We start from the raw sequence: 17,055 nt of genomic DNA, 5'->3' as shown, positions 1-17,055 counted from the left end.
TTTATACTCCCATACCGTTTTAACCAATGAAAATAACACCCGTAAGAATAACAGGTGTAACATTCTAACAGGTGTTATTCTAACACCTGTTAGAATGACACCATATAAAGGATGATAAACAAAATTTTCTCTCAAGTGTTTCCCTTATCAGAAATTGTGCTATTACACGTACACCGAACTTTTCCCATGATGACGTTCACAAAACATATCCGGGGTGTTGTAGTTTGCAACGTTGTGATGCAAGTGCTGGTTCGATGAGTTAGCTGCGTTTCTTAATACGCCAAAGTGATGCAAGTAAGAACTACACTATGGCCATTGCTTGGATTAGCTTCACTTCTTTCATTTATAGTCTACTGTTTTCTTACTCAAGGTTAGTAATATTTTAATACGATAAAAAGATAAAATAACTGTTGATACGCTTTCGGTATCGCATGTTTAGAACGGATGTTTTATAGATAGACTGAGAACATTTTTTGTACATTTTGTTTGGACAGTGTAATCCTGTTGTGGATGTATGCGAGATTTGTACTGCATGTACAATACGAGAAACGAAATATGCGAATCAATGTTCTACTATATGAAATTACAGCAGTATAAGGAAACACACGTAAAAACCTGGATGAGCGATTTGTACTACAGATATTATAGTAGTGAAATAATAATGGAAAAAAAAAAGGAATTGTGCATTCTACAGCACTAAACCTTCACAAAATCGCATTGCATTTCTGCAAATGGATAAATCTTCTTATTGTTTACTATGTTTTTTTTGTAACCAGGCTACAGACCAAGACGGCTATAGACGTCAAGGTTATCATGGATGCGAAGTGCGTATTACATGGAAATATATGATGGATACGAAGCCTATGAGGATGAGTATTTTATCCATAATGGTCGGGTAGGAGGTTCAGAAAACGTTTCAAACGTTCGTATGAAACGTTTTCTGAACAAAAAAAAAGAACATTGACGTAAACGTTAGAAGCTTATTCAACCTCATATCCTGCATACAAATTATATCAAGAAAAAACTATTCGCTATATCAGAGTAAACGGAAATGTGATAACAAACGGAAATCCGCAGTAATTAAACTCGAGGACATTTCGTAAGTTATTTCATTTGTTTAGTTTCTGGTGATTTACTTTCTACATATAATTAGAATTTATGTAACTAACTCTTGTGGCCTGCATTTCAGTAAGAATAGCGTTTTAATTCGCTCTGTAACCAACAGGCTCTGGATTTAAATCCACCAGTAGATGAGGGTATTTGTGAATGTTTCAGCGGGAGGTGAATTTCATTTGAGACCACAACGACCCTGTTTATTGAATTCCTGAATGGGTTGAAAAAAAATCAATATTTGATCTATAGACAAAATTTAGAAGTTTTTCCCCAAATTTTATTATTCCTTCGGATTTTATGATTCCTAGCCTAATTCACGAGATAAATATGTTGGAGGTAGCCAAACTTGCGACAGGCAAGATTCTGAAAAAAAGTATACATTGAGATTCGAACCAAGCCATTTTATTATTATAATTTTAATTTATGAGACTCCCCAAAAGTTATATATATATATATATATGTTTTTTTTATATAATTCCGAAACTGTGTTGTAGAGATCGAACATGGAACGATTTTCATGTCAGTTCGGGCCTTTGTTCAGAGAATCTATATGCTAATCAAGCTGCCAACCAGGCTGGAACATTGCGAGTGTCCTTAAGCTGGTTTGCTTAATTTTAAACGAAACATCACTGTCATCTTCAGTTGTAATGTCCTAACAAATTGTCTTCCGAATTAAGAGGGAACCGAAAGTCAGATCTCACCAACCAAAGGTAGTTTACTCTCTACTGACGCTGGAGCAGCAATTAGCCACTACAAATACTTCATCATGACGAAGCAGTATTTAAATATTATACAGATTATTCACCTTAACGTAAATAAAATGGTTTAAATATTTCAGTTTTGTTCCTCACGTTCATTTCTTTTAGCAAGATTTTTAAATATGTCAAAAGCACGATCTCAAAATAAAATGAAAACGTAGAAATTAAATTCTGCATTTCATTTTAAACATATCTTAATTTATGTTAGTTCTGATAAGTAATGTTCAACGTATTACAAATATTCCTTTTTGCAATATACAACGGATTTCCAACAGTTCTTGCCATCAAAGACCAGGTTTGTTCAGATTGCAGTACGGTGGCAAGCTTACCAATGTATACAAATAGCTCTGCAATCACCAAATATGTTTCTCAGAGGGGAAGAATGCAACTGTTGAGCTAACAGGAGGTGAACAAAAAATTCATAAATATGCTAATGAGAGAAAAGACGAAATTCAAAACTTATTCATTATGACATTTTCCATTTTTTGTTTCAATAATTAGAATTATCTGAAAAATTAAAAGAGAGAGAGACAAAGGGACAGGGAAAGAGAGAGAGAGAAGGCTGTGTAGTGAAAATCACGTAAATTCGAAATATCAGAAGCAAATGGTAGAAACCTTTTCAGGCTGATATCTGATAGCAATTTTCTTTCAATCTGTGTTAAGTCCATCCTACAGTAAATATGTAGTATCTATGGACGCGTACACTGTTTGCAAACGGACATCCCCATTGGAAATATGCATCGTACCATGTAACGAGATGTGTTTGTAACGGGTATAAATTAGAGGAATATGATATTGCCATTTCGGTGTAACTGTGTACGGGGTAAATGGCTGCGAGAAGGGAAATGACGGAGTTTGAAAGAAACATTGTGACAGGATGTCATTTTGCAGACCTATCTTTTCGGCAAATTATTGACAAATTGGGCCATTCCTGGTCATCAATCCGTGGTACCATACTGTGATGGACGGGTAGGGAGACAACTGCAAATGCCACCATTAGTGGGCGACTCATCACACTCACCAAACTTCATCGGAATTTTTTCAGATAATATCTGAAAACCTATTCGTTGGTCTACACGTTGAAAAAGGCATTCCGGCAATCGACTGGAACACGAATCAAAAACATTCAGAACCGAGTCTCACAACATGGGTTTTCATGGTAGGACCGCAATATACAAACCCGCATTACCAGAACCAACATGCAGTGTCGTTTTTAGTAGTGGAAAGAGACGTATATAGTGGGACGTGGAAGTTTGAAAAGCTTTGTTATGGAGCTACAGATCATGCTACAACATCTACCGAGCAGATGAAAAGTGTGGGTGTGGCGGATGCCCGATGAATGTGTGTTACTAGATATCTGCACATTCTGGACGATGCTATGTTCTCTACTTTATGGTGATTCTACGGAACGAATCAGTTTCTTTTAGCAAGACGAAGCACCGTATCATAAGGCAGCTGCTATAATTGCGTGATTAAAAAACATGAACGTCACCATACTTGACTGGCCTCCACAGACCACTAATATCGCCCCTATTGAACATCTGTGGGATGAACGTGAGCCTCTGGCGAGGTTAAGGGACGTTCTCCCACAACAGTCAAGAATCTCTTCATATACGTACAGGGAGATGGTGAGCGTCATGGCTGTTTGTTCCTCACACTATGGCGTCCATTGACTTCTTTCCGAGCAGTGTATATATACTAGTGAGTGGATTACACCTCACCGGACATACGGTAAAATATTAATGTATGTTTCTTATGCATGTGATTTCAAGAGTATGGGAATATTATTTCAATTTCAATGGACATTTCGCATGCTTGTCTTTATTATAGTGAAAATTCATGCTGATGGTTCATATAGTCCCATATTAATGCCCTGCGATTGACAAAAACCTTAACACATCCATAACATAAACGTGACTTAATTAAAAAAAAACATTAACGCATCCTTGTGGATGTGTTAAGGTTTTTGAACGAAACCTCAAAAGACACTCGTTAAAGAAGACAGTATTTTGCTACGACGAATAGTCCTCATCTTAGACTAACAAAATGATCATTTGGAGAATTGCCCTAATGTGTTCTAAGCACACATTAGGAGTGATTTATGCAGTCTCTGATGGATTCTTATAAAATAATTGCTAGATTAAAATGCTTAATATACAAGCAGAACTTCATCGTTGTACAAACAACTTCAACCATCTCTCTATCAACAGCTTAAATTGACCTTTTGTGTATCAACTGAAATATCAAGATTCGATCCTTGAATATTCACAATTTTACGTCTTCCTCTCAGTGCCAGTTAGAATAATTGTTCTGGAAAAATCAATAATTTAATTTATCATGTTTTGAAAGTTAGAATAATTATTATAATTTACTTCTTAATTAATTAATTGACTTATACTTTGTTTCTATATTTTCTAATATTAATTGATTTTTTTTTGGCCATGACTGATCTTTCGTTGCAATCCATTGGTTGCTGAGCGTGGCGTATAGAATTAGTGAATATAACATGACTCAATATCAGAAATAATAGGAACGTATTTTGCTCTTTTTCTCTTTTTCTGGTGTTTAATGAATGATACAAAGTTCCAATAATCTTATTTTGCAGAGCAAGAAAATGATAATTTCTTCTTCCAATTTTTCAGATATTGAGAGAGAGAGAGAGAGAGAGAGAGAGAAAGAGAGAGAGAGAGAGAGAATAAAATAGTACGTTTATTTAGCATCTACAAGTGTTTCCTGATCCTTTGTAGTGTTCATAAATGCTGGTTGGGATCTTCTTCTTCTTCTTCTTCTTCCTAACATGGAATATAGGCCATGTGGCCTGTTCCGTTCTCATGCCATCTCTTTATCTCTTTCTTGGTCTTCCGATTCTTCTTTTTCCACTTATTTTGTATCTGTATAATATTTTTGGTAGTCTGCTGTTGTCCATTCGATTTAAATGTTTAGCCATTTTTGTTTATACTGTCTTATGTAGTAATTAATTGGTTTGATTTTTAGGGATTGTAAGATTTCTTCATTTGTTTTGTCGTCCCACTTGGTATATCCAGCTGTTTTTCTGAGGAACTTCATTTCTGCTGTTTGAATTCGTTTTTCATCTTTCCTTTTCATGGTCCATGTTTCGCTTCCGTATAGTAGAGTTGGTTTTGACAAGACATTATATAGTCTGATTCTAGTGTGTTTTTGTACCAGGGATGACTTAAATATACTGTTTATTATGCCATTTACTTTGACAAAGTTTGATATTTTAGTGTCTATGTCTTTTTCTTCTTCGTATGATAGATCACATCCCAAGAATATGAAAGTGTTTACTTGTTCTAGTATTTTATTATCTATCACTATTTTACTTCTTATTGGGTTTTCTCCTTTGAATGCCATTATTTTTGTTTTTTCTTTGGATATTGTCATATTATATTGCTTTGAGATATAATTTAATGATTTTAATGATCTTTGTAAGTCATCTTCTGATGTAGCTAATACTATTTGATCATCTGCAAATAGTAGTGTATCTATCTTCATTTGCGGGGTCATTTGTATAGCAAATGGGTTATGCTGTTTCCAGATTGCTAATATTTTATTTATATATATATTGAAAAGCAGAGGTGAGAGGGTACATCCTTGTTGTACTCCTCTTGATATATCTTTCCATTCTGAGATGTGTTCTAATTTAACTGCTATTTTATTTCCTGTATATATTTCTTGAATGTAAAAGTTGGTTTGGTATGTTTAAATTGGTTAATATTTTAAACAATTTTTGTCGACTAATTTTGTCAAAAGCTTTTTCATAATCAATAAACGCCACATGTGTTTCTTTTTGAAATTCTCTTCTCTTTTCTATTAATAATTTTAAAGTAAAAATTGGATCTATGCAGGATCGGCCTTTTCGGAAGCCATTTTGTTCTTCTAGTAATTTGTTTTCTACAATGTTGCTTAGTTTCTCTTTTAATATTCCTGCATATATTTTATATCCTGTATTCAGCAGGCTAATTCCCTTATAATTATTGCAATTGTCTTTATTTCCTTTTTTATAGATTGGGATGACCAGTGCTTTTTTCCAAGAGTTAGGGGTTTTTCCGGACATCCAAACCATATTAAAAAATTTTAAAATCTTTCATTAAATTTTTCACCTGCATTTTGTATTGTTCTATATTTATATTGTCTTCTCCTGGCGTTTTCCTATTTTTCATCTTCTTTATTATATTTTTCAGTTCTAACATTGTGATATTTTCTATTAGGTCATTCTTTGTCTTATAAAATTTTAATTCATTGTTCTCATCTGTCCAGAGATTTTGGAAATAGGTCACCCATTTTTCTAAATCTATTGTTTGTATTTTTATCTTTTCTTTTATTTCTTTATTCATGTATTTTATTACTTTATAGGTTTTGGGTTGTGGCTTAAATAAATCCTTTTCTAGTTCTGTTACGAAATTGTTCCATCTTTCTCTATGTTTTTGCCTTACTTCTCGTTTTGCAATTGCACTATTTCTTTTATACTCTATTTCTGCTTCTATTGTTTTGGAATTTAGCCATTTCTGGTAACTGTCCTTTTTGGTTTTTATTATATTTTCTATTTCTTTGTTCCAATCTCGTAGTCCTCTTTTTCTAATCCATTTGTGCTTTATTCCTAAGGTTTCTGTTGCTGCTTTTGTGAGAATTTGTTTCAAATTTTCCCATTCATCTTCTATGTTCCTTGATTCATGTGTGGTTTCTGTTTTTAAGTTTGTGCATTTTTGATATTGTAGTCTAACTTGAGGATCCTGTAATGAAGAAATTTTGTAGCTTGGCTGGTAAGAATTTTCAATTCTATGTGTTTTTAGCCACTTTGGTTTAAAACGAATTTTTGCTGATACCATATAATGATCAGAGTTTAATTCAAAGCCTCAATATGCTCTTACTTCTAAAATTAACTCCGCTAATTTAACATTTGTGATAATGTAGTCAATTACTGATTTGTATCCTCTAGCTGACCAAGTATATTTATGTATTTCCTTGTGTTTAAACATTGAATTCATTATTCTCATATTATTATAAATGACAAAATCGCGCAATCTGCGACCATTTTGATTACATGTATCTTCGCCAAATTTACCTATGTTTGTTTTGTATTTTTTGTTTCCTATTCTGGCATTTAAATCTCCTGCTAGAAGTAAATAGTCAGTTTTGTTTGTTTATTCAACAGTTATATACACAATGCAGTTTCTGTGATGCAAAATAAAATCTTGTAAATTAATACATGGACTAATTCATCATGATATTACTCTTTTCTCTCAAATCTATTGACATAGGCAGCCTTTATTAGTCTTATATAGAAGGTTTCGTTCTTCACGTTCGTGTTTTTGTTCATTACACAGAATCATTTATACTTTTCTTGTTATTATGGTAAGCAAAGTACAGTCAGTTTATTTTTTCCTATTGCTTCCTAACTTCTTAACATATAAGTTCGCTTTTTATATATGTGCTAAAAATTACCTCTTCAGCAGATGCATCTTTGATTAGGACCTGTAGACGTCATTTTTCCAGGTTTTCAGTCTATTTAGCCTTTAAATTTAAGTATTCCTTTTTTTATTTTTCTTCATATTATTATCCTGTAGGATGCTTTTTCCCCACCCAAAGTTGTTATTTCGTTTTACTTAATTTGTGTTTCAACATATGTGAGGAATTTTTAATCAGTAATATCATTAGAGTTTTTAGTTTTAATTGCTGATTAATACTTGCATTCTTTCACAGTGATATAAATTTCTTTTTGTGAGAATAGTTCATGATTTCAAGTATCTCAGGCGTGGGGGTAAAAGTACTAGAAAAATTGGTAAAAAAAGATAATTCAAGAATTGGTAGATAAAAATATGATACTCTATGAGGGTCAACATGGATTTGTGAAGGGTGGGTCATGCCTTAGTAATTTACTGACTTTTTATAATAGAGTAACAGTAGAGTTGGATAAAGGAAACGGCTACACGATGATTTTTCTGGATTTTGCAAAGGCATTTGACAGAATATCACATGGAACTCTATTACCCAAATTAGAACAAATGGGGATAGATATGATGAATGACATCATGATGAAATGGCATTGTTAAGTGGATAAGAGGATGGCTGCTGGACAGATATCAAAAAGTGGTATAAGTTATGCATTCTGAGATAAATAGATTACAAGCTTTGTACCAAATTGATAGAACTGTAATTCAGCAAATAAATGCAGCTAGAGATTTAGCCTGGGTAGACAGTAAAGTTTAGAGGATATATTGCTAAGGTTTCCAAGTTAGTCCATAAGATTATTTGACTATTGAAGAACACATTAGCAATTACAGATAAGGAAGTTGATATTCCTCTTTATAATGTCTTGATACGCATACATCTTTATTACTGTGCTCAAGTCTAGTCCCCTAGGTTTCTTGGGTGGAAGCAGTGGAGAAGATCCAGAGGCGAGTTATCAAGATCGGGAGTGGTCTGTGGAATGTTCCCTATGAGCATGGATTGAGCATGTGTGGATTGCAGAAGTTGGTTGACAGGAGAAGAAGAGGAGATGTGATAAAAACATTTAAATTGCTTAAAGGGCTTTATAGGATAGATGCAGACAAAATGATTCAGCAATTGGATAGAGGAATTAGATTCAATTTAATTTATAAATTGAATAATGGTATGATCATGAGGGGTGTGAGGACTAGAGTTTTTGCTTGGGGAGTGGTGAATGAGTGGAATGGATTGCCAGAGTCAGTTATGAGTGCTTTTTCTGTTAATGGGTTCAAAAAGAGATGTGATAGATTGTGTGGATAGATTGGGTCTCCCATGATGAGTCTTCTGACTCCACGGAGGTTTCCGTATAATAATAATAATAATAATAATAATACTAATAATAATAATAATAACAATTCGAATGCAACAATTGAAACATGAACTCGATCCCAATCTTGGATGTTACGAGATATTTCCATCTTTCCACATTTTTGCTGCTAAGACACCGTTGCCGTTCTTCCTAAAAAGGTTCTCCTGGTTTCATCTTCGAATACTTTCTTACAGATGCCTATTTATATATAGTCAACTGCACTAGGGTCACCTGGAATTCGTTCTTTGCTCTTCCCATTTGTAATCAGTTCCCGTGTATTTTATTTTAATTGTATTTATTTTATTTCATTTCAATTAATTTTATTTTATTATTTTTATTTTCCTTTGCAAATCTCTGAAATAACAATGTTAGTTTATTTCTTATTTTTGCTACTATCTCTGTTCTGAGACTAGCAGTTTGATTACTCAAATAAGTTGTTTCCGAATTTCCACTTCTGTTGCGAATTTTCATTGTACATCCGATTTTGCTTGGTCAAAAGTTTTTGTATAATCAATAAAGCAAAGATATTAACGGAATGTTGGATTCATTATCTTTTTTCCCAATTAAATGTCAAGTATTTCATTTAGTCGTGTGTTCCTCTTTCATATCGAAAATCAGGTTCTTGTTCATTACGAATCCGATGTTTATATGTATGAAAACAATCCAAGGGATATAAAATCAATTGTTTTACAATTACTTCAGTCTAATTCCTTTCCCATGCTAGTAGATAGCATACCCGCTGTCCAGCGCCTCAGATTGTCGGAGCGAATCCCATCATGGGCAAATGTTTCTAGAGTCTGCTCTGGTTGAGCATGTGTAGCTTGCTGAGTTTATAACACTTTTATTTAAAAATTATATAATGAATTCTTTATACCATACAGGTGAACGTTTTTTTTTTAAAAAATATAAAGTTTTTCTTTCATATTCGTTTAGTATTTTCTTGAGATACCATCCGCTTCAACTGTTTCATAAGCGAAGTGGTAATGTCACTCAACCTGCAGGACTAGTAAAATATCTAAGGTGGAGAAACATTGCCACTTCGCTTATGAAACACTAATCTTTGATCCCACACTTTTTTGTACTATTTTATTTCCCCTACTACATTAACTAAATCTGCACAGGATGAATCAGACAATCCCATTATGATAACAAAATGTTGAAAAGAGGTAACAAATAACAACTCTTTTCAGCTCAACATTTTGTTGAAACAAAATGTTGAGTTGAAAAGAGTTGTTATTTGTTACTAAAATTATATTAAGTTTTAAACTTATGAGTGCATTTGTTCTGTGCCATTTGTTAATGCAGCTCAGAGTAATGTTCATTTTTGTTTCCTAGTAATATTCAGAGCAATAATAATAGGATTTGTACGTTAACTCGACTTTAACATTTTGATTGTGTTCAGTTCATTGCATTTTTATATAGCGATCACAGTTGTTATAAGTTATAATATAATTTATAACAACTGTGAAATTCTCCTTCTAAATACAGGTGTCAGCCGCTGTTATCTTTAAATAATCAAATTGCGAAGATCATGGACTGTATAACAAGAATTAAGTTGCCTCATACTGACAAAAACAAAACATAAATAATCGATTACCAACAATGCAACAGATCATGGACTTTGGTGTACCAATTCGTAATCGATTTGTTCCTCTTAAAAGGAGTCTTAGCCTTCATTTCGAACCTGAACGTAACAACAGAGACTGAGAAGCTCATGACAGTAATCCTACACAACTAGCATCAACTCATTGATTATTATAATAATCAATGAGTTGATGCTAGTAAATAATTATTCATTATTTGATGCTAGATACTAGTTATCAGATGCTAGTAAATAATTATTAATTATTTACTAGCATCTAACAAAATACAAATAAATAATTATTTAAAATAAATAATTATTTATCAGAAGCTGTTACAAATGTATCATTTGCTACGAAAAAAAAGCTCACGTTGGATGGATAAATTATGTTTTGTTTCAAATACGTTGATGATAAAAAAAGACGAAGGTGATGTTTCAATTTTCTGTTATCATCTTTGTTAAAGTGATAGTATACTACAAGCACTGATAAATGCATTTCTCCAAGATATTTCGTTTATCAATAACTGTCGTATAACACACAGTATGCCATATTTAATGATGACGTGTACGAAATATTAGTATTGTAGGGTAGCAAATACAAGCGAAGGTTCCTTGGGTGCTCTGTGTTTCTTAATTACCAATAGTAATGCAAGCAAAAACGACACTAGTGCCGTTGTTTGGATTTACTTTACTGCTCTTATGTATAACCTATTTCTTTCTTACAGAAGGTTAGTAAGATTTTATTATACAAAAAGAGAACATAACCGTATTTTACATATTGAATATGTTTTCTAGATAGAGTGAAAACAAGATTGTGGTATTTTCTAAGATAGAATGAATTCTATTGTCCAACATCTCGGTTAATTTTTGTATAGTGCAGTAGAAGAAAGAAAATATGCGCGTAAATTGTATAGCTGAGATAATTTACGAGTATCGGTTGAGATGACGATAACTTTTAAGTTCCAGATTCTATTTATATCTGTGCAGAGTATACAAATGTTCGATTTCAGATGCTACAGGGATTTTAAAACATGGTAAAAATTTATTAGCTGATCACTTTTTAACTGCATTCTATTAACTTGACTAGAGGAACTAGAGGAAGAAAAAGAATATCATGTTTAACAACATCAAGACGTGGACAGGAAAGAGCAGTGCACAACTGCTCAGATTAGCACAAGAGCGTGGTTTGTTCGCCAAGATGGTCGCTGACCTTCGATAGAAGATAGCACAATAAGAAGATTAACTTGACTTTTGTGCTTTACGGTGATAGTCCACGATGTATAACAGTAGCCTATTATAACTATGCGATACAAGCAATTATTGTATCGCATAGTTATAGCTAACTTACTTATCCTTTCACCTCTGTCTTGTGCAACTAATTCTGCTTCTCCCCAGCTATCACAATCAGCCATTATTGTTTCCGTAACTTTGTCAAGTTAATCTAGGGCTTCTATTTTTCCATTTCACTTCTGGGATCCATGTCAAAGCCGCTCTCTGTTGTTTATTTTCAGTATGTGTTCAATCTATTTCCATCTAGATTTTTTAAATCATCGGTGATATCTTTGTCCAGTTAGTTTATGTAAGAAATCTTTTCTTATACGATGTGGTCAAACTATTTCTAATATTTTACGCAAACGTTTTGTTTGAAAACTATGTAATTTAGCTTCCTGTTTTTGAGCAATATTTCGATTGTACATTTATTCAGGTTTTATCATAATATTCAATTTCCTGAAAGCAGTGTTTGCTTGTCACTCTTTGCGTTATATTTCTGTCAGTTCCACCTTCAGTATCACAATTAACTCACGAATATATAAAATTCTTAATTTTTCCGGTTGTATGTCGATTGATTTTAATTTCTATGTCGTATTTGCTATTCGGTTTAATAACTTTTAATTAGGACCATCTACTTCTGTTTTAACATAGTTAACATTACGTCTACATGAAACAGCGCTTTTTTTTAAGTAGCGCCATCTAGTTCTCCGAACTGTGGTAAAAACAAAATACAGAGGAATTTTTAAACAGTACAATACTATAAAATTTTATGTTATAATGGTGAAAATGCTAATATAACAATTTCTATAAATATTATCTCAAAATGAGGTTGAATTATTAAACTTTAATTTTACAATAAGTTCCATATATGGATGTAGTACATACAGTACATTGATACTGTGGAGGGACAGAAAGTGGGACAGAAAGATAAATAGAGCACATCAGGGAATTACAGTTGTCAAGGATGGTGGGTAATATATGGAAACTGCACGGAGAACCCAACTGGCTGTGGAAAGAAATAGCAGAAGAGAGCTTCAATGGTAAATTATCTTCTATCAAAGAAATGTTACCATTAAACACTAAGAGTTGCTGGCAAGTAAAGAATTCCCGTTTCTTGTTATGAACCCAATAATAAGATTAAAGCAATGCAAGTTAATATCTGTAGAATGGTATATTGGGTATGCTTCTAATGCTTCGAATGTTCATTGATAATCGTTCAACGACTACAGCCTGCCCGAATACAGGTGCCAATTACCAATTACCATGACAGGTGCACCCAACGAATATCGTTGCGTGCACCTGTCATGGTAATGGGTAATTTCGGTTTTTGACACTTTAGTAGATGTGACATTGTACAAGAAGCAGGAACTTGAGAGTAGTTTTCTTTTACCTTCTTTCATTCTCCAATCCTTGTTATTAGATCTAATTATGTCAATTGAGCATCTCTAGGAATTTTTAATCATTTCGCTCTAGATGTTTTGGAAATATCTACAGCATGGAATTCTACAAATGTTTTCATGCTAATTGTCCAGTGGTAGGAAGAGAGATAAGATGGATCATTTGTTGTGGATCTAGAATGCAGAACACACAGAACATATCAATAACAACCACAATGACATGAAGGTATTCTATTCGATGTCTTTGTAGTTATATTAACAGTGGGGGTCTAGTTGGTGGTAAAAGTTACTCTTAATAACCCTTTCCATTGTTTTATAAAAGACTAAGGTGAGAGCAATGAATCGATATTTAACGTTTTATGACTCCCACCTACAGAAGATTGTGGTACGTGAATATCGCAAGTGGGAATAAGTATATTTTCTCTTTTTTACTAATTTTTAACATTTTTGAATTTTCATTCATTTTTACCTAACCCTACTCTAGAGACCAAGTATGAAACACTTTGCGACCGACTTGTCTCTTTCGAGGAAAACCAGACTTCGACAGAGAAAAACAATTCCACGTTGTAGATTATCAAACATATGGTTGATAAAACCTTCTAAGAGTTCCGCCAGTGGTAGATGGAATTTGAACTTCGAGTTAATTCCAACCAAATTTGCTATTTGGTTGGAATTACACTCATTACACTACTAAGACGTTATTGTTCTGAGATGACACACACACACACACACACACACACGCGCGCGCGCGCAACTCTCTCTCTCTCTCGAAACCTTATCAGTTATTTGAATAGATACTCGAATTCATCCAGTACGAATCGTGCTTTCTCAAGTCAATCAGATTTTTGAGTTAGCATTAAAACACGAAATCTACCAGATCAAACCCATTTACTCTCATCTAGTAGTGTCTCAAAATCATAGGACTAAAGAGACGATTAATTACTGAACTTCGATATCAGCCGTTAGATGAATTCTGACACATTACAACGTATATTAGATCTGCTACTACTATTACTACTATTACTACCTAATTTGTTAATTTTTTTTTTGCGGAATCCCATGTCTTGTTTAGATTCGCTACCAAATTTGGCGACATTCTGGTTGTTAGTTCGAGCAACATAAGGCTCAGAATATGAGAAGGTCTAATAGGTTTAATTATAAATTTAATTATGGTCACCTGTATTCTCAGTCTAATATCGCGTTTTCTTTCAAGATGCAATAACTAGTTACCATACAATAAACATTTATGCGTATAATTGTGTATACAGTATTATTCGCATCTGATTTTGTACAAACTTTCTAGTAAACTAGCAGGTACGTAGAGCATTGATTCAATAACCTATATTCGAATCCGACATGGAACGATAGCATGAGAGATCTCGTTTTTTTTTTTTTGGCTAAGGATGAGTAAATTGACTTCATTTGAATTATTAACTAAACGTAAGAGACTGCTGGTTTTCCTAGCATCACTTTCTTCTACAATATATTGAAAAATGCATTAATAAAGTAACATATTGCTATTTTTTCTTAATGATTTAAATCTAATACAAATGATCTTCGTGCTGGATTGGGTTAGAGTTAAACGTAATTAACTCGAATCTAGTGTAGCGATTCGACATTATTTAATTAAAAAAATCTTCTGCCATGTTTCATTGATTCGTTTAAAAGTTGTCTGGAAATATCATTTATTTAATATTTAAATATATAAATAAATATTAATATTTATTCATTTAATACGATAAATAAATACGTTATTCAAGAAACAAAATTGATTAACTTTTTAAAATTAAAAGAAATGATTTAGTTTATTGTATATGAAAAATACATACAAATTTCTAATCGTAAATTATAATTATTTTTCAGATGATATCTTCAAAAGGATATATACTTCCTCAAATTATAGCGAAATCTTAGACGCTTTTTCAAGTTCCACACAAATATTTTTGTTGGAAACTTCTGGGAGAACTAATTTGAACTACCGTCAGATGTGTTCTGTTGAGAGCGCAGCAAGACATAATCCTCTCATGGAGACAACATTGTTGTTTACAAGTAATTACATCGAAATGACATCCCTCATGCTGAAAATAAACCATGATTACCCGAATGTGAACTTCGTAACAGTGAAGGTTGAAAACTTTTTGGAAGACACTCCACTCAGAGATTGGTACTCGAAGTCAGACTGGAGAAATGGATCACATAAAGTTTCACATCTTAGCGATGCCCTGAGGTTTGTTGTTTTATGGAAATACGGAGGAATTTACCTTGATTTGGATGTAATAGTATTACGCTCTTTGAAAGAACTCAAAAATACGCTCATTAAAGAAGACGGTAATATGCTGGGAAGCGCAGTTATTATCTTAGACAAACATCATGATTTTCTGGAGAATTGCCTGTATGAATTTGCCAACACATATAGGAGAGATTTATGGGCATACAATGGACCGCAACTCCTAGTTCGGGTCTTGCAATCACATTGTGGTGTGAAATCTATGGCACACGCTAGTGAAAATAATTGCAGCATTAAAATACTTGATCCAGAAGCGGCATTTCCAGTACACTGGACAGAAGGTAAGAAATACATGGAAAAATCAGAAGCAACAGGTGTAATAACTAAATTCAATCAGAGTTATCTTATTCATGTTTGGAATAAAATTACCACAGACATTCCAGTACACTTGGGGGAAAATTCAGCTTATGAAATAGCAGCAAAAGAGAACTGTCCACTGGTATACGAATATGTGAGCAGCAGCCCCACTGGGCAATATTAAAATACCCTTGAAAGATTCTGGTCGATCTGGTGATAATATTTCGTCCATCTGTTCAGCGAATTCATTCGCAATACGTGCTTCATCTCCTACAGAAATTTATTTATATAGTATATTGTGCGATGTCGAAGGAGTCACAAAATAATTTTTGCAATTAATTTGTTTTTGCTGTTAATAACTCATTAAGTGTATGTGTGTATATATATATATATATATTTATATTTATATTATATATATATATATATATATATATATTATATTATATATATATATATATATATATAAATCGTGTATATATATATATATATATATATATATATATATACGAGTAAATTCGAACATTTGTGTACAGAAGCATTTGCTTTTAGTATCAAAGGTTTCGCTTCCTGTTATAACATTTTCCTGCTAGTTTGAATATTCAAAGAAATAACGGCCGAAATTCCTTCTGTCAATTTAGCATTATGGCACCAAATACGTTGTTAGAAGGCCTTCAGAGGTTCTTCAAAAATAAAATAAAATAAGATAATGCACAACCTTTTTTTATGATTTCAGAATTTTTGTCCTTGTAATTGTCATTCAATTTACAATTTATAAAAACAAATTGTAAACTGAATGACACTACTTTAATGTATAGAATAAAATATAATACGATATGATATGTATTAAAGAAACAATTACGCATTGTGAAATATATAAATGTTAAGTATAGGTTTATGAGTTTGCATATCAATTAAGAGGACTTTAGCTTGCATATGAATTTTTTCTTGTTTTTCTCATTGGATGAAAATGCAATACACTCATAAATTCACAGATAATTTTGACTCGTCCATTTTTATTTATAACATGAAATGTAATAGAGATAGTGAATTGATTGGTAACTGATAATAATAAAATGCACTCAGAACAAAAAAAACTATTCCAACTCCATACCAAGAAATCTACACTAAGATATAGATATATATATATATATATATATATATATATATATATATATATATAAGGTTAATCTAATGCTAGCATAGAACAATCAGATTGACGTATCTTTTATTCGTCACGCATACTAATAGAAATAATCGGGAAAACAAAAACCGTGATCATTTCAAGTACCTCGCACACAAAAAATACATCTCCTTCTGAACGAAAACACCAAATAACAAGGAATATGCTCTGAGGCAAGGGAAAGTAATTCCTTTCTTTACCCGCAACAAAGCAAATATCCTCTGCCAACAGACATATCTCTTCTGTCCTCCCTTTTACTGCAATATCTTTGATTAATCAGCTTTATAACCAAAAGGGTCACCATATGCCTTTTATGATCACTAAGAAATTATTCACGATGTGTCCGTCTTCA

The 17,055-nt window shown here is 32.8% G+C and overlaps 1 protein-coding gene across 2 annotated transcripts; it reads left to right on the top strand.

Moving 5' to 3' along the window:
* The first annotated feature begins 232 nt into the window (after positions 1 to 232).
* LOC150101637 (lactosylceramide 4-alpha-galactosyltransferase-like) lies at positions 233 to 15,890 on the top strand. 2 transcript variants are annotated; one of them, XM_090400783.1, is made up of 2 exons: positions 233 to 370; positions 14,803 to 15,890. In XM_090400783.1, the coding sequence occupies exons 1-2, from the start codon at positions 289 to 291 to the stop codon at positions 15,705 to 15,707; spliced, it is 987 nt and encodes a 328-aa protein (XP_090256909.1). In that variant the 5' UTR covers positions 233 to 288; the 3' UTR covers positions 15,708 to 15,890. The 2 variants fall into 2 exon arrangements, with proteins under 2 accessions (XP_090256909.1, XP_090256910.1); XM_090400784.1 differs by lacking the exon at positions 233 to 370 and adding an exon at positions 10,872 to 10,998.
* The last annotated feature ends 1,165 nt before the right edge of the window (positions 15,891 to 17,055 follow it).

This window comes from Typopeltis vanoorti, chromosome 11 (assembly GCF_054136105.1).
Source record: "Typopeltis vanoorti isolate ZY-2024b chromosome 11, IOZ_Tvanoo_1.0, whole genome shotgun sequence".
NCBI lineage: Eukaryota > Metazoa > Arthropoda > Arachnida > Uropygi > Thelyphonidae > Typopeltis > Typopeltis vanoorti.
This window is presented reverse-complemented; position numbering and strand designations above follow the sequence as displayed.